General features: G+C 27.8%; 3 protein-coding genes across 3 annotated transcripts; 2 read left to right on the forward strand and 1 right to left on the reverse strand.

Annotated features, from left to right (window-relative positions):
• The first annotated feature begins 1,818 nt into the window (after nt 1-1,818).
• Nucleotides 1,819-4,206, forward strand: LOC108782631 (lysosomal aspartic protease-like). The gene is made up of 7 exons (XM_018550936.1): nt 1,819-2,083; nt 2,634-2,755; nt 2,832-3,028; nt 3,161-3,283; nt 3,360-3,504; nt 3,845-3,937; nt 4,009-4,206. The coding sequence occupies exons 1-7, from the start codon at nt 1,819-1,821 to the stop codon at nt 4,204-4,206; spliced, it is 1,143 nt and encodes a 380-aa protein (XP_018406438.1).
• Nucleotides 4,207-6,018: 1,812 nt separating this feature from the next.
• Nucleotides 6,019-8,933, forward strand: LOC108782667 (lysosomal aspartic protease). The gene is made up of 8 exons (XM_018550988.1): nt 6,019-6,080; nt 6,493-6,719; nt 7,638-7,756; nt 7,838-8,037; nt 8,159-8,278; nt 8,359-8,503; nt 8,609-8,701; nt 8,775-8,933. Exons 1-8 carry the CDS (start codon nt 6,019-6,021, stop codon nt 8,931-8,933), a joined length of 1,125 nt encoding a protein of 374 aa, XP_018406490.1.
• An 876-nt stretch (nt 8,934-9,809) lies between these two features.
• On the reverse strand, nt 9,810-16,623 carry LOC108782633 (uncharacterized). Its single transcript, XM_018550937.1, has 6 exons — nt 16,498-16,623; nt 16,042-16,317; nt 12,228-12,510; nt 11,431-11,767; nt 10,794-11,160; nt 9,810-10,310 (listed from the first exon to the last, which is right to left on the reverse strand). The coding sequence occupies exons 1-6, from the start codon at nt 16,621-16,623 to the stop codon at nt 9,810-9,812; spliced, it is 1,890 nt and encodes a 629-aa protein (XP_018406439.1).
• Between the last annotated feature and the right edge of the window lie 1,941 nt (nt 16,624-18,564).

The following is an 18,564-nucleotide window of genomic DNA, read 5'->3' on the forward strand; positions in this document are numbered from 1 at the left end:
ATCCAGTTAGAGACCCATTTTTCGACGCTTTTATAAAGAGTTGAGAATTATCTCAATTCGACAGTTGTTATTAATTTTATTTCTTGATAAACGTAATTCACAGTCTTAAATATATGATCACTTATTGATTATCAGAATACAAGGGGAATTTTTTATATATTTTACAAAATTCTATCAATTATAAATATTTTATTTAAAATATGTACATATTAATATTACTTTCAAAAATTCTTTGTTTTTCTAGTTTCTGATGTTACAATCTATTGACTGTTGTGAATAGCCAAGAGTCTTAAAAATTGTTCTAGAATAGAAACATTATAAAATATTCAATTTATTATAGATCGAAGATACGAATATATCGGTATGCTATAGCTCCTTCGAAATTGCGGCTCAGAGTGCGGAGTTTGATATGGATTTTGGGCGATTCGTTTCTGTCTCGATATTATACCGAGTTCGACAAGGGAAACGATTGCGTGGGATTCGCTCCTGCAAAATAAATAGTGTTATCTCAAGAGAATACTTTTAAACGCTAAAGTATCTAAATAATAATAACATAATATATGTATAAATGTTTAGAATAACTAAGTTAAATTTTTTTAGAACATTGATTCTTTATTCTTATTATATACATAACGCTCATTGCGTTGTAATTTTTATTTGTAATTAAGCGGTACATTATTATACAAATACATATATATATATATATATGTAATATTTTAAAAAATTAGAACGAAGAGATGTCCGATATTATTTATATCAACAATTTTGAACAGCCTATTTTTTTAGCATTAATCAATATTGTAACATGATATTATGTGAATATATATGATTATAAGATTATTACAATAAAATAAAGTATGTACATTCTTTTTCTATATTATATGTTGATTATATATATCTATATATACTTACCCCCTTCAATTTTATTTAATATAACATTAAAAAAAATATTGTTTTATATTAATTTTCTTTTTCATACATACATGTAAAATGTTTATTATAACAATAATTAAGAATTAACTAATTGATCGCATTAAAACTATGATACGTTTCGACAGTACTGCTATCTGTTATTAAGCTGAAGAAGATTAAAGCGACCCTATAATGACTTATTACAGTCACAATAGTGAGCTATTATATTATAAGATCGCTTTCAGAACATTTTGCGCGCTCTATCGTCCTTTTCATCTTGTTATAAATACAAACACATACATGAACTCATACATTAACAGCATTAGGAGCACACTAACAATTGATTACGTCCTTTTATATTGTGTGTTCTGTTTTGGACAAATTTAAAAGAGAATTATAGTGTTCCTAGCTAAGATCTTAATTCTTGTGGCTTAATTGTTAAAAAATTTGGAAAATATGTTTCGAATTTTTGTGACGGTTGCAATACTTTTGGTGTTTGTCAACGCAGAAGTACATAGGCATGTATATATCTATATAAACGTTAATTCGGGATAAATACAATAATTGGTACAAATCTATAGAAAAATGTATTTTGAATGTCAAAATAAAGCATATAAAGAAACACTTTTGGAAAACTTAAATTAAAGATTGCACTTTAATCTTTTTTTATCATGAGTCAAATGAAATATCGGGACCATGGAAGTAGAAATTTATGTGTAGAAATTCTTAATATTAAAATGTTATGGCTTTAATAGTTTTTAAAAGTAAAAAATGTTTCAAGATGATTAATTAATTCAGCCAAAATTTATTATGTTCTTGTACAATATTCGTATATTTGAATATATGTGTACATGTGGTATATTTATACAAATGATATAATTAAATTTTTTTGCTTTAAGAATTTCGATGGCTTCAAGAATTCCGTTGTATAAGACAAACTCCATTCGAAGATGGACTGGCATCAATCGTCGACAGGAACGGGATAGTACTGGCATTGGAAGGAAAGATATATATTATGAACAATGCATGCTATCGTGCTATCACAATTGGAATAACGCATACTATGGTGTTATCACAATTGGAACTCCACCGCAACAGTTTACTGTACTTTTCGACACTATTTCCGCAGATTTCTGGGTACCATCCATAAAGTGTCATAAACATTCTTGCCGTAAGTACATTATGACATCGCTATATATACTTCAATGTTCTATTATTCATATGAGTACTTTTATATTTAATAGTATTATTACTGCATACATAGAAATTATTTCAATTGTTTTCTTTCATTTTAATAATTATCAAGTATAATTGATGATTTGGTACAGAAATGCATCAAATAAGGATAAAGACAATGCTGTAGAATTTTCACGTTTTAAATAAAACTGTTAAACCTTAAATGTTTTGAAGTTAAAAGTACTAAATAAACATATAGTATATATTATGAAATTAAGTTTTGTATTTACATGCGGTTTATTTTGTTTATCATACTTATTTTAAATTTACAAATTATCTTTAGCACAAGACACAACTCGTACATTATAAAAAAAATATATTTATATAAATACATTTAATAATTTACCATAAATAACTGTTAATTATACATATGTTTAATAAAGAAATTGATATATTAATTAAATTAATAAAACAAATTTTTATTTCTAGAATTTTTAATATTATATATAAAATTAACTGTTACTTTAATGTACTATCTTTTATAGATTCATCTAATAGATATAGACATAAAAAATCCAAAACATACCAGTCAAATGATAAGCTATTCAAAATTGAATATGAAAATGGGTATAATGTGACAGGATTCTTATCTACTGACTTAGTGAATGTGAGTCAAGTAAACAGTTCTATTTAGCCTCAATTTTAATCTATAAAAATTTCTTGAGACACATTAATTTTTATAGATTGCTGGTATTTCTGTTGAAAATCAAACATTCGGGGAAGCTACAAATGAATTGGGATTCGGCGTCCAATCGAGATTTGACGGTGTTTTAGGAATGGGATATTTTCCAGTATCTGAAGAAGACACACCTTTTCTTTTGAACATGGTGAAACAAAATTTATTGACACGACCTGTTTTTAGTATCTTCTTGAATAATCGGTATATATTCTTCTGTATGCGTCGTATGTCTAAAAATAATCATTTAAATATCTTATTTTCCCACAATATATTTATCTTTCCAAGTAAAGGTATGTTTTTCTATATTATTAAAAAATGCATATAATTTTACAGAGAATTGCTGCCCGAATTGGATAGCGAACTGATAATTGGTGATTCTGATCCCTCTCTTTATATAGGCAAGCTTATATATGTTAATGTTACTAGAAAAGGATACTGGCATTTTACCATGGATAAGTATGCGGTTACTTTTTAAATTATAGGTATGTCAATTACAAATTATGTGCTAGCTATAACTGTTATTGCACTGTAGGGTTAAAATGGGAGGTACAACTTTCTGCGAGAATAGCTGTTCAGCTGTTATCGACATAGCCACTACCATGATAATCGGATCATCATCGGATATCACAACTATTAACAGACTGATCGGGGCTACTTCTAATGGAAGAGAAATGATAGTAAATAATCACACAATAGCACAGCTTTTCGTCAACAATATTAGATAAATTACTAAAATATATTAACAAATGTTTAATATATTACCGATTATATGATAATATCATATTTAAGATGGAAAGGTTCCGATTGCCTACATGCATAATTGTACACATTTCTGATTGGGTAATTTAAAAATAATATAACCTCATTGATAAAGCAGAGAAAATTTTCTAGGCACCGGCCAATGTGAGTGGTGTGTGCAATCGGGATTGTATAAGTAAACGGGATCCTCCCATTTAAGATATAATACGATAAGATTATATGATAATATAATTTACTAATATTAAGTTTTGTTTAAAGGTGGATTGCGATAGAATTCGTTCTTTGCCTACTATCTGTTTCTTCGTAAATGGCATTCCACTCAGACTCACTAATGAGGATTATATTATTGAGGTAAATATTAACAAATGATGTTTTAAATTATTTCAGAATAGGAATATTATGCTACGTTTAATTCATTATAGTTCGAACAAAAGGGTCAGAAAAAATGTATAAGTGCTTTTGAGATAGCGGAACCGAACATATATAAGGAATCAACGTGGATTTTAGGTAATGTATTTCTTTATCGGTACTATACCGAGTTTGACACGGGGAACGATCGACTTGGATTCGCCGAAACAGAAGTTCATGTTTATTCAAAAGGTCATATACATGAATGTTGAAAGATTTAAATAATAAGCGAATATTTAAGACAAATTACAGAGAACATTGGTTTCTATATTTTTTACTTCATAATTTTTATTTGTGATTATCTGTGCGGAATATTTTTAAATAAATACGTACGTGGTATTTTAGAAAATTAAAACAAAAATGTAATATTTTTATCAATGATTTCATACAATATATTCTTTTAGCCTAACATTGTATTAGAGGTATATTATATGATTTTATAAAAGTGTGTCAAAACTTATATTAAAATAAATGTAATTTTATATACTGACTTTTCAATTTTATCTAAATAAAAGGTATCTCATATATTACAAATATTTATCTTTATATTTCATCAAGTATTCATATCAAGTATTTCCGCTTTTAATGTGTTTTTATTATTATAATTATATTATAATTTGTACTTTTTAAACGTATTCTAAAAACTACATTAACTAAATATTATACTATTGTAGACAATGCTAAATAAAATACAATAAAAGAAAATAATAAAAGGATTATTTCTAGCATGTAAAAACTGTATTTTATAGCATTTATTGTTTGTAAATTGCAAAAATTGATTTTAATACAATATTAATACAATGCCAATTTCTCCATAATAATAAAATAAAATAGAACATTAGTTTAAATGTTTTGCAGGAAGTAAAATTTACGTAACATTTTTGTATTCTTTACATTAGAGTTAATTTTTGAAAGAAAAAATTATATGTATATTGTATACGTTATATTTTAAAAAATTAGAATGAAGATGTGCAACATTATTTTTATTAATAATTTAGAATGACTTATTCCTTGAATATAATAAATTGTTACATACATAACTTTATAAATATAAGTCTATTTAAATAAAGTATACATTCTTTTTATATATTATACATATAATTGATTTCATATTCCAACCTTTATAAATTTTGGTAATTATTTAATACGGGGATCTAGCTTCAATTATCTTAAATTCGATATACGTTGTCAAGATATTAATCTTGAGTAACTTAGCACAACTCTCTTCTCTCTAACAAATAAGTTAAAATTTTTATTTAACAAGTAAGTAAAAACTTGTAAGTGGCGGTCTCTTATGGTTTCTAAGATTAGAATTAAAGTATCATTTTGATTAAAAAAGTTTGATAAAACTATACGAAAGAGAAGCAACCTCCAATGATCGAGTAATTTTTAAAAGGTTTTAGGTAGTCATTGTTTGTTAACTATTATTAACAAAAATGCAACAAATAAAATAAAATGTCTGCCTGTACAAATTAGATAAGGGTTGGGTTAGATTAGGATTAAAGGGGATGCTGCTCCTAACTTAATCGAACCTCTATCCAACCCAATCGCATTGAGAAGTGTTCACACAGCCTGGACAAAGTCGACAAACTGCTCACTTTGCTCGTAATATATATATATATATATATATATATATGTAATAAAGCATTATATCATTGTTTATATAAACCCATTTTATGAAGATAAATAATGCATACTTTTGAAGATTAATTTCGTATCTTTATCGTTAATTATATAGTACTTGTACGTCGAGTTATTCCAATGCGTAGTATACGCGAGATACAATTTTTTTGTGATCAGTTTTTAGAGTAAAAAGAATTATATTCTTATCCTTTTATACACGCCAGGTATGTAAGTTCATATTTGTATATAAACATTAATAGAGAGCTAATATATAATTGTTGACATTACTCTTTTCCAGTACGTTCCAATCGAACTGTCTCGCGAATAAGAATTATAACGCTTCTAAAATCTTCTTGATTTTTGTATTTTAAGAAATACAATATTTAAGAAATTTGGAAAACATGTTTCGAATTTTTGTTGCGATTGTAATACTTTTCGTGTTGATCAACGCGAAATTGTTAAGGTAAGCGTATATAAACGTTTTTAATTCGAGATAAATACTTCAAAAATAATTAGAATAAATTGGTAAAAAAATGTACATTATGTGTCAAAATAATTAAACTCTTCTCGAAGATTTCTTTGAAACTTTCATTTTTATTGTTATATTTTGGTAATATTAATATTATGAAAAAGCAATTTACATTTAAAATAGCTAAACATCATATAGGATACGTAAATATTATAGAAACATATAACATTTATTTTTTAATACTAAAATGTATATATTATGTGAAATAGAGGAAGAGACTTTGTTAGTTTTAAAATTCAAAAGTGTTTTAAGATAACTAATTATTTTAAAAAATTTACATACATATGTTATACGGTATTTGTATACTTATTGTATATACATATAATATAATTTTATTTATTTTAAGAATTCCGTTGCATAAGATAAATTTTACTCGAAGATCGATTGGCATCGATCATCGACAGAGTCGTTCAGCTTTTCATGCTGTAAGAGAAAGTCTGATTAATGATATGGATTTTGAATATTATGGCATTATCACAATTGGTACTCCACCGCAGGAGTTTAAAATGCTCTTCACAACTAGTTCTTCATATTTTTGGGTACCATCTATAAATTGCGAGGATTTATCTACTTGCAGTACGTATTATACATCGTTATTTATTTCTTTAGGAGAATCGCCTATTATCAGATTTTTCTAAAAGCTTGTAATTTATTTAGTTTATAACCTTAATTTTCATGTCAAATTTATGGGAAATATGTTAAGTTTTATCTTCAAAAAAGTTAACAATCGATAATACCTATACTTTGTTATAAGTGAAATTTTTTTATTAAAAGTGGCGATTTTGCTAATTCAAAAAAAGGATTCCTGATATGAGATACAAGAGTTTCCTATTAAGTGGTATCTAATAATCAGGAAGGAAAAAATTAAAATAAGCTTCTTATACATGCTTCCATTATACAGTACTTTATAAAAGTAGAAACAAAAATTTTACTTGAAATGTATGTGGAATCATGGATTTCACAAGTTAAAGTCTAAATAAATAAATATTATGAAAGTAAGTGTCATTTATACATGCGACTTATTTTGTACTTATTTTATATATGACGTTTTCTAAAAGTACAAATAAGATTTAATATAATTCATGTGTAGTAAAAATATAATTATAAATATATTTGATTTAAATTATCGTTAAATATACATATGTTTAAATAAATAAACACTGTTATTAAAAAAATGTATGTTAATAACAAGACTCAATAAATTTAAAAAATAATTAATACAAACAGGGCTACGAGCCAACATTCGTTAAAATATAAAGGTCTTAGTAAATATAAAATGTCATTAGTTAAAAATAAATATAAAGTTTAATAAAATTTAAAAACAAACGTTTCGACCTTTATTAGGTCATTATCACGTTATTAAATTTAAATTATTATAAAAAATAAACTATTGCTAAATATATCTAAATAGTATATATTTAAATGAATAAAAAAATTAATTTTGAAATCTGTAATATTAACTAATATACTTCAACGAACTATTTTTTATAGACCTGTATAATAAATATGATAGCTCTAAATCAAGCACGTACATACAAGATGATACTTCAGTGGATATTGAATATGATCATGGTGATCTGTCCGGATACTTATCTGGTGATATAGTGAATGTGAGTTATCAAGCAAATAGTTCGATTTTGTCTCAATAATCCACAAAATTTTCTTTAAAAAAAAACATTAATTTTTGGTAGATTGGTGGTCTTAATGTTCCACATCAAATATTTGTGGAAGCGACAAGAATAGAGAGATATACCTCTCATTTAGCGAATTACGATGGTATCTTGGGAATGTGTTACCCCTTAAGAACTACTGAAGGAATAATGCCTTTTCTTACCAACATGTTTCAACAAGACCTATTGTCGAGACCCGTTTTTAGTTTCTATTTAAAGGGGCAAGTATATTTTTGTATGCCTCACGCATATCTAAAAATATCTTTTTACTTAAATAATTTGTCTTTCTATATTAGAAAATATTATCGTCCTCTTATAATAAAAAATATATAACGTGTACAGATATTCCTCGCTGATTGATAGTGAATTGATAATTGGTGGTTCAGACCCCTATCTTTACGATGGCGAGCTTACGTATGTTAGCGTTACCAACGAAGGATACTGGCACTTTAACATGGATCAGTATGTAATTATTTTCGAAATTACACGTATGCCAACTGCGAATTATATGTCAGCTAATTGTTAATGCTATTATACTTTAGGATTTATATGGGACGTAGCAAAATATGCTTCTATAACTGTGAACAAGCTATCGCTGATATGAGCATTTCCTGGATAATTGGACCGACAATGCAAATCGAAGCTATTAACAGATACATAGGACTTCAAATTAATGGAGAAACAATTGTAAATAATAAATGATACTTTCTGGAGTGGTTCTTTTTTAATAATATTAAATAAATTATTAAAATATATTAATAAATATTTGCTAATAATAAATTTTATTTAAAGGTAAACTGCAACAAGATTTATGATTTGCCCAGTATCTACTTCGTCATAAGTGGTAAACCATTCAAACTCAGTAGTGTAGATTATATTATTAAGGTAAAAATATTGTTAAATAACGTTATAAAATGTTTTAGAATAAAAACATTATGAGGTATTCAATTTGTTATAGTTCAAACAATATAATGATACGACATGTATGAGTGTCTTTAAGGACACAGTTTTGTATGAGGACAATCCGATGTGGATTTTGGGTAATCCATTTCTTCGTCAGTACTATACGGAGTTCGATATGGAGAACAATCGAGTGGGATTTGCCCCTGCAAAATAAATAATATTTTAAGATGCTACTGTTAAATGACTGAAGATTTAATAAATGACAATAATAAGCGTATAACAATTAGGTAATTAATTTTTCTTTAGAAAATTGTTGATTGATTCTTATGCTTATTGCCTAATATTTTTATTTCTGATTACTCAAGCGACAGGTTCTTAAGTAAATACGTACATCATATTTTGAAAATTAAAACAGAGATGTGTGATATTATTTTTATCAATGATTTGTTACAATTTATTTTTTCAACATGATATCGTATTTTTACATATACATAAACACGTTATGAATTAAAATTAAATTTATTAAAATAAAGTATACATTCTTTTGTATATTGTATATTAATTTCATATTACAACTTCTTTATTTTATTTAGTAAATATAATGTTCTAAGAGGTATTATTTCATATACTCGTATTATAATTTCTTTTCTATCATATAAATATTGTTTTTATCATCAATATTATGTATTTTAAACATGTTTTGAAGATCTCACATGGACTAGATATTAATTAGTGCTAAATAAAATATAGTGGAGGAAAATGATCAGGTGTATGATTTCTATGTATGTAAGAGAATCATATTTTCCGAATAAAATTCGCTTGCAAGTTGAAAAAATTTATATTAATACAAGTTAATGATTTGATAAGAGAAGATAACTGTGAAGCAATATATCACAAGATATAATAATAGTTAAACATTTCGCGAGGAGTGCATTACTGTTTCGCTAACTTTTTTGCAAAGATACAATCTATGAAAAAAAAGCTTCAAAAATAAATTCTGCATAAAATTGATTTCTTAATTCCAAGCTAACATGTGCGGGATTTTGTCGTTCGTTCAGCTTTCAATTTTATTACCCTTTTTGATTCCTATTTAATTATTCTCAGATCTAGAAACAGATTGACCAATTATCAATTCCAATATGAAGACTGTAGTGGCGCAAGTATATCCCATAATGAGAAAATAAAAGCTGAACGCCAGCTGTTTCAACAACATTACTTTAAAGCCATCTTTCTTTGCGTTATTCCTGAGTCTTTCGCGATTTACATCCGCCATGGAGTCAGCTCGAGATTTCACGATTAAGCCGGTCTGCGCCATATGCCGAATAATGTCGTTTACTCGTTGGTATAATGGCCAATCTTCGCGAGTAACATACGATTTTGTCAACTCGAACAGTTTTCTTGATCTAATAAGATCTTGGCCCTTAATTCTATAATAGAGATGGTGACAGTCCCCCAAGCACACAGCGTTCGTCGAATTCTCTACGAATTTCTTGCATTCATCATACGTAACATCTACGTAGTGTGATTCCAGTACAGGATCGTTCAATAATGATTTGAAATTACGCGGTCCATATATAGTGTATCCGGATTTCTGTAAAAGAAAAATATAATTCAAGTATCAAACATTATAATATATTTGACACACACACATCATAAGTATAAAATATATAAATATTAACTTACATACAATTACGATATTATCTATTAATGACGCCGCACTATAAAGCATCAATAATTTTATTTAATTTAATTTTATTTATGAGGAAAATAGTTTACATTAGATTGTGTTAAATGAATTTGTCTGTTAAATAAAATTTAAAATAATTAAAATTATAATAAAATTTTAGCAAAATCTTTGAAGCCATTAGCTTCAAATCTTCTCTTGTTAGTTCTTCTTAATGAGATATTCGACATTTACTATTTTTTCGCGGAACTCCGTTTTACCTCATAAATAAAAGATGATTGTGTTTTCGTCTAGTTTATATTGATTGTAAATAATATGAATAAAAATAAGTACTTAGATTTGTCGTCGTGTATATGAAAAGAGGACAGTAAAATAAAATTTTATTTTTACCTTAAGACTTTCTATGGTGTCAATATCGCGATAATAAATCGGCACGGTGAGTAATGCCGACAGGTGGCTTTGGAATAAAGCGTTTATGATGAGGAATAAAATCAATATCATGCATACAAAGATTCTGGTGGAACTAATTTTGGGTGGATGTAGAATTCCTACGCAGATCACAAGTCTTATCACCTGTAAGCTGGCTTTTATGTATCCCTCGCTTTTCGTGAATAGTACATAAGCTAACAGACACGTTATGGCTATTCCTATTATTACTTCTGGTGACATAAATTTTATTAGTCTGATATATTGAGAGACTTTTGAACGTGGTTGTGCTATCACACACAGGCCTGATCTTGTATGGGGATAGGTGTATCTGAAAAATCAATGTTATTTATTTTTATTATTATTATTTAATAAATATTACTCTACATTAATTTTTTATATTTATTATATTACGACGGCGCAGGATGATTGCCAATTATGAAATGTCAAAACTTTTGACTTTATTTTTCTTGTAAACTTAACGTAATTAGAGTATTCTATCTTTTATTCGAATTCATAAAAAACGACTTTTCTTTTTGAAACGATAGAAAAAATTCCAATTTTGCAGATCTCTCTCTTTCTAATTTATTTATTGACTTACCTGACTTTCCACAATATAAGCAAGGTTTTCGTGTTCATGCCAATGTCTATTTTGCCGTCTTTCAGAGAGGCCATCAAACCTTCTAGAGTACCGTTCGGTCCTATATCGCCAAGTTCGTAGATACTGCCATTATAAATCTCGATTGCTGGAGACGCTTTCAATTTGTATAATAATATCTTGATGATTTCACTATTATCGCCACGAAATTTTTTTTCATCCGATAAACTCGAATCAATTTTTATATACGGTTCCATCTCGACGGCGTTTAATCGGATCGTATAGCCTTGTAAAGTGACCGTTTTATCAAAATTCAGATTTTTGCACATCTTGTTTGTTTCTACAGAAAACATAATAATTATTGTATAAATTGTAGTTTAAAAATGGCTTGTATTTTAAAATGCATAATAGTACAGATAATATTACAAGCTTATTTGTTTCGGAACATTTATTACTTATTAGCTTGTAATTAGTTCTAACATTTATTTTTTAATTTATTAAATATGTCTATTTAACAACATATATATTAGATCTTATATGATATATATATATCAGTTTTTCTAATATCATAAAAAATCTTTTTAAGTTTAATTAAAGTTGCAAATCATTATGTGAGTGGTTAATATATGGTATATTCGTAAAACTCAGTATAATTAATAATGTTTTTTAGAACAACGTAATATTTTTAAAAACTTTTTTATAAAATTGATGTAATAAAAAGTAATAAAAATGAAATGTCCTTTATTAGGACACTGAAAAATTAATTTGTCCATGTGTTCCATCGGACATAAAGAAATTACCCTTTTCAAATTTTCTTTTCAACATTATCCAAGGATGTCCCTCTCGTCCTTTCATACGGCTTACTTCATTCCAATCGGTTGGCGTACTGTTAGAATACGGATTAAATGTGTAATAAACAATTCCATCGTTTGGATCGATACATGGAAACATAACTGAGAGTAAATTATATCTCCAAGCTGTCCAGAGAAATGAACGAGCGTTTATACAGCCTCGTGTTTCAGTTTCCTTATCGATTATAATATAAAATCCATCCGGATTCGCCCACGGCGAATCTTTTGTTCTCTGTAATGATAATTATAAATGATACAACGAAACTAATATATATTATTTTTACTTAGAAACAAAGCTGATTAATCTTGGACTGATAGCTGAATCTCTCTACTCTAGACTCAAAGTATTTTAAGTATCGTCTAATTAATGGATATTATAGTAATTAATTTTCGAAGATTACTTGTACATTTTTTTTTATTACAAGGTTCTAAAAAATTAAACCCAAAAATTGCAGCTTTTTTATTGTTGTTTTATGTACTACAATACACTTACGAGTATATGTGGAGTAACTTCTTATTATCCAATAGAGTTAAAAATAATCCGAAGAACTACAGTTCTTTGAAGGATATCCCTTCGCAAGGTTCATATTCTTATGAAAAAAATTAAATTTTTAGAGAAGGATTTGATTCTAACAAGAAAATCTAAATGAATCAAATACTTAAAAAATAAGTTAAAAATTGGGTCACAATTCCAGCCGTATGGGCGGATGCGTTGTTATACAGCAAAAATCTCTTTCCATCGATCTGGTCAAACACATTAAATTCTTTTGTAAAGTGATCTAGTATTTCCAGATTGAAGTGACAGTTTAATTAAATTTAACGAATCTTCGCAATGTTTGTATTGGTCAAACTCATGATGAAACAGCCTTTTATCAGCATCCTCAATCGACTCTCGGCTTTCTTTGATCTTTTAAACTATTCACTTTCGAAGATATCAAATAACAAATATATTCATTACTATACAAGTAATTTTCAGGGCTTCGAACATTTCCGTAGCTGTTTCCTCAATTTTAAAATTAAATTTGATTACTACGTTTTTTGTTTCATAATTATTTTTATAACTCACCAAAAAGTCTAAAAAAATTTGATAGTCTTATTTTTAATACAGAATAACCATCTGAATCCAACGCACACTTATAGAGAAATGATGCCATTAAAAATTTTCACAAGTCTATGGTAGATGGATATTGGATCATCTATATTTTAATTAAAAACGTGTGTCAAAACATTCTTATACAATATATTAAATTTATTTTAATAAATGAAATTTTTTGTAGAAAAATACGATTACTACTGCTTTTTTATACAAACTGACGATGCTGGGGAGAAATAAGTATACATTAAACACTTAACTTTTTTCTTCTTCTACATCCAATCCTCTCACTTTTCAGTTTCTACAAATATTACGTAATTTTCAAATTTTCTGGATATGCTTTCGTACTGTAACTATATATGAGTTAAGAAATTTGGTAAGAATTTCAAGCGTTAGACAGGCGATGACTTAGCGAGTAAAAAAAGATAAAGGAAAAGATAGCAACGGCGTGGTTGCAACAGGAAAGTTACGATAGCATACATTGCTAATTGGCTAATTTAAAGTAAAATATTCTCATTGATAAAGCAGTAAAAAGTTACTAGGCACCGATCAATGTGAGTAGATTTGTATTATCGCATTATGCGCTAACGGGATCCTTCCGTTTGCAGTAATCGACGCCGATCAGCTGATGATAACATTGTAATTTTTCGAATACTCGTCAGCGCGTTGTAATTTGTATAGTTTTGGTTTATTTACCGGAATTTTTTCTTAATTTCGGCCGAAACTGAAATCAAACCGAAACTTTGTGTTTGCGCATAAACGTCGCCAAAAGTTAATTTTTGCGCGCTCATACACATAGCGGCGCTTGTCTATGCTGCGATCTAGCGACGCAACATTGCATGCGCATATAGTGGATTGTAACGGTTAACAGTTGAGTTCGTCACGACGTCAGTACGCGACAAACGAATTTTGTAAAAGCAAGAGGAAATAAAGCGAAGAAAAGGATACGTGCGTAACGAAATTCTTTCATCCCGCAACACTTTGATTTTTAACCGAAGCCGAAATAGAGATTAAAAACGAAATTTAATTCGGACTACAAATTTGTTCTTTTTGACATATGTTGTACCTATTTCTTATGATTCTAAACAAATGTCTCTATTGCCACGTTTATATAAAATCAGATAAAAAGATACAGCGCTTTGAATCTTTATTAACTCGCTTTACTGTTATTAACTGGTCTCCTCATATTTTACTTATACACATGTTACATACTTAATTTGCATCGTTGTTTTCTGCATGATAACATAGATCATGCAGCATTTCGTTGTTACGATATCATTATTAGTGGAAGACATTTTGCATATAACTTTTTTCATAACACTTCAACGTGTACGCAGTTTCTCAATTAAATGATCAGTAATTAGCTGATTTTAATTTTAGTTATTCAATCGCATTTTTAATTCGCATTATTTATTTTATAATGTCATCGGATTGCACGATAATGTTTCTCACATGACAGGCGACCAAAGTTGATCAAAGGATGAAATTAATTATCGCTCTGCTGATGGTTATCGTTGCCGTATTCTCGACGACGGTCCTAGAGGAGGATGAGCACATACACTTACCAGGATGTAACTGTGAGGATGCACCGCCTTGTCCTGATGGTAGACCCTGCGTGATGGAATTACCTCATTACAATGTTGGAACTTGTGGCATGGACGAGATACCAGTGTGTGGACCAAAACCCTGAACGCCCGAAGGAAAAACTATTCTGTATCTTCAATTTTCTGTGCTGTATCTTTATGTTTCTTATGATGAATAAAAAATATTGAAAATTGTTGATACACAATCACTGTGCAGTTAAGCGGTACTTAAATGATCAATATTATTACATAATGTTAAACACAAAAAGGACATACTATATGCAAATAATTACTTATTTCAATTCAAGTATTATATTTCAAAAGTTTATATATCTATACAATTCTACATTAAGTTTATCACTAGCTTTAAAAATTTATTTAAAATATATTTTAAATCCTGTGTAGCGAGTTTAATATTTCAATCAAAATTATTAAATCGCCATTCTCAACGTATTAATTAAAATTATTAAATTAAAACAAATTTGATTTGCTTATTATTATAAAGTCGCTACTCCGATTAATTTTATAAAATATTCTCAACTCTCAGTTATAGTACGGGGATATGGCATAATCAAAATGTTTGAAAATTATATAATGTTTGTAGAAATCAGAAAGTGAGGGGATACGTTATTATAGAAGAAAAAAGTAAAATATATAATGTATACTTTCCTTTGCGTCACACAGTGATCTAAATCAGTTGCATAGCTCAAATAAAAAGAATTTAATTTAAATATTTTGAGCGTTTTTTATATTGTTATAAACGTTCCAAAATATTAAAAATTATAAATTTTCATCGTTAATGATAATTTACAATGGCGTATATAGTAAGGTAATTTTGTTTATGCTCCCGAATATTAACATACAGTCGCGCTGACTTTGACGATGCATTTTTAATTGTTGCTATTTACATAAAATGTGTTGTTTATGTGATTTTAACGGAATGAACTCTAGTCAGGTAATTTCTTAATAGTTTTTTATATTTAGTATTAAATTTAATATTGATTACTGCAGTTATAGATTAATTGTTCAATATTTATAACATTAAACTGCGAAAACTCTAAGAAATCGATAAAAATATTATTTTTACCTGCAAAATAGATCGCAACATGGGCTGAGAAGATGCCACTAATATAAAGTTGTGTGATTTTCGAAGGAAATGGATGAAGTTGTAGCTCTCATACATCTTGAAGGAATATCTTGTTAATGCAAAATTTTTTAGGGCATTTAATTGAGGACTCGTTTCTCCTATTAAAGCTACTGGTATCCCAATAAAGAACGCTCGTTTAAGAAATTCATTGTAATCTCCACCTAGTAGTAAAGTTAGTTCCGATTTTTTTGGATGACATCGATATAGAATTTTTACCTACAAAATTAATATGATTTCTCTACAAAAAAGAAAGTTAAGTAAAAAATTTTTGAACGATCACTTTTGTTTTCTTAATTCTCCATCGGCAATATAAAATTTTCGATTATTGTCTACAATCTAGATCGTTGAGATCCACAGCAGATTTTATCAGTATTTTAAATTTCGGAAATCTCTTACCATTGCAGTGACTACGTCTTTGTAGATAAATTTTTCTTCTACCGATGTGTTATTATTAATAAGACCGTGGGAAGACACACTTACGATTAATAGCGAGAACAAAACATAGACAGATACGTTCAACATGTTTTTACAATTTTCACTGTTGTCGCTGCTCTGATGGAAAATGATTGAGTGTTGGACATGCTTTATAATATTGTTTTACGAAAAGACAATTTTTTTTTATTTTTATCAGCATGATCGACAGATTTTATGTTTAGATAAGCGCGTGTCACAATTTACTTTCGTAACGTTTTTTTACACTCTCTCTCCCTTATTCATTTAGATAAATAATAATAGCATTGAATTTGACAGGCTGTTATTATATAAAGAAACTATGATATCGAAAGAAACAATAACTGCATTAATATCATTCATTTGGTATAAAATATAAATGAAATAATACGATGAACGATCTTGTTTCGGTATAATATAAGAGTTAAGCGACAATAGAGTCTAACGCGACAATAGAGTCTAACGTAATTGAACTGACTGAAAGATATTTAACTTCAGCTTCGTTACGTACTGTTTGAGCGTATTTATTGCACAATTATATACATATACCATATACACGAGGATGAATTAAATTGGTTTACTTATCATTAATTCTTACCTAGTTTGTGACCAAAAACTGCTCATAAAATGTTGTATAGTATTTTCAGAATTTTTACTGGACAAAAATTGCATAATATTTTATTACTATTTTTTCATTCATAGTTTATGGCCAATGATTAACCGTTAAATAACAGTCAGTATTGTCTGGACAATTTTTGAATAGTTACTGTCTAATTAATCCTAGTCATGAAAAACTATCTAGTCCCTGACTAGTAACAACCTTTTCCATGAAATTTTTTTTACTCATTTTTTAAATAGAAAAATGGTATACATTTTTTCTGATATGATATAATTCTATTTTTGCAAATTTATCTATATGAAGTATTAAAGTAACTTTAGTCACAGTTAATTCTATCGAATATTTTTCTAAAAAATAATAATTTTAGCATAATTTTTTAAAATATTTATATATAATTTTGCTTTATAAAATTTACGTTTTTTCTGTCTAAATAAATATTGTCTACATATTTTTATATATCAATTATTTCTTATTTTTCACGCTAATGTATTTGTCCCATTAATTCTCACAATGATTGCGTGATGACAAGCGCGATTTGTACATACTTTCACGCTTTTAGCTGTTTCCGATAAAAGAAGATAACATAGTATAGCTGAAGAAGATAACAATTCGTTAAAATTTGTTATGTTTAAATATTAACGCTTTCTGATTTGTAAACAAAGAGAGACCGTTATAATATCCCGTCAAAATAAATGAAAACATTATGTAATAATTCTATGTTCTGTGTTAGAAAAAAGCAGAGTATTACTATTGGAGTACAAATTACAAAATTATAAAATATTTTTTTAGTAGAAATTCTTGTGTTATTTTAAAATTTGTTTTACTCGTGTTAACAAATACTTCAAAATTAAATATTTAACAAATAAGTGTACATTACCAGTGGCAATTAAAACGTCATCTCTTATATCTTTGCAAAATTTATAAATTTTAAATGAATGTAACTTCTACAAAAATGGTGAAAATAAGTCGTTCACAAAAGTATTATGTAGCTTAAAATCTCTACTTTTTAGAGGTACCAAAAATTTTAATTTTTAATTTTCTTATGTGCTCAACATATAAAACCACACACACACACACACACACACACACACATACACAAAGCGTTAATCCGACTGTACAACCCCTACGTAATACGACGCTTTGGATAACGCTATCAGCAGTGATGGTATGTTGCGATATATGGATATAAGATTAGATTCAATACAGCGAATGCCGTCTTATCCAACGTCGTAACTTCGAATATGAAGGATATTAATTTAAAAATGTCGCAACTGTTCTGTTTTGGCCTCTTTGAAATCAGTAGATAATTAGATATATAGGTATACTACAGTAGTTACGTTTATGTGTATTTAAACCGCAGCCTATATTTCAAATTCGACTTTCAATTATTTAGG

This window comes from Cyphomyrmex costatus, unplaced genomic scaffold (assembly GCF_001594065.2).
Source record: "Cyphomyrmex costatus isolate MS0001 unplaced genomic scaffold, Ccosl1.0 scaffold132, whole genome shotgun sequence".
NCBI classification, from domain to species: domain Eukaryota; kingdom Metazoa; phylum Arthropoda; class Insecta; order Hymenoptera; family Formicidae; genus Cyphomyrmex; species Cyphomyrmex costatus.

Bases quoted from the DNA above. Each gene is read 5' to 3' on its own strand.
- LOC108782631 (XM_018550936.1), top strand. From the start codon at position 1,819: ATGGCTTCAAGAATTCCGTTGTATAAGACAAACTCCATTCGAAGATGG. The intron at 3,284-3,359 runs GTATGCGGTTAC...ATTGCACTGTAG, and splicing joins TGGCATTTTACCATGGATAA to GGTTAAAATGGGAGGTACAA. The intron at 3,505-3,844 runs GTAAATAATCAC...TTTTGTTTAAAG, and splicing joins CTAATGGAAGAGAAATGATA to GTGGATTGCGATAGAATTCG.
- LOC108782667 (XM_018550988.1), top strand. From the start codon at position 6,019: ATGTTTCGAATTTTTGTTGCGATTGTAATACTTTTCGTGTTGATCAAC. The intron at 6,081-6,492 runs GTAAGCGTATAT...ATTTATTTTAAG, and splicing joins ATCAACGCGAAATTGTTAAG to AATTCCGTTGCATAAGATAA. The intron at 7,757-7,837 runs GTGAGTTATCAA...AATTTTTGGTAG, and splicing joins TATCTGGTGATATAGTGAAT to ATTGGTGGTCTTAATGTTCC.
- LOC108782633 (XM_018550937.1), bottom strand. From the start codon at position 16,623: ATGTTGAACGTATCTGTCTATGTTTTGTTCTCGCTATTAATCGTAAGT. The intron at 11,768-12,227 runs GTAATTTCTTTA...TGTTTTCTGTAG, and splicing joins GAAAAGAAAATTTGAAAAGG to AAACAAACAAGATGTGCAAA. The intron at 10,311-10,793 runs GTAAAAATAAAA...TTTCTTTTACAG, and splicing joins ACACCATAGAAAGTCTTAAG to AAATCCGGATACACTATATA.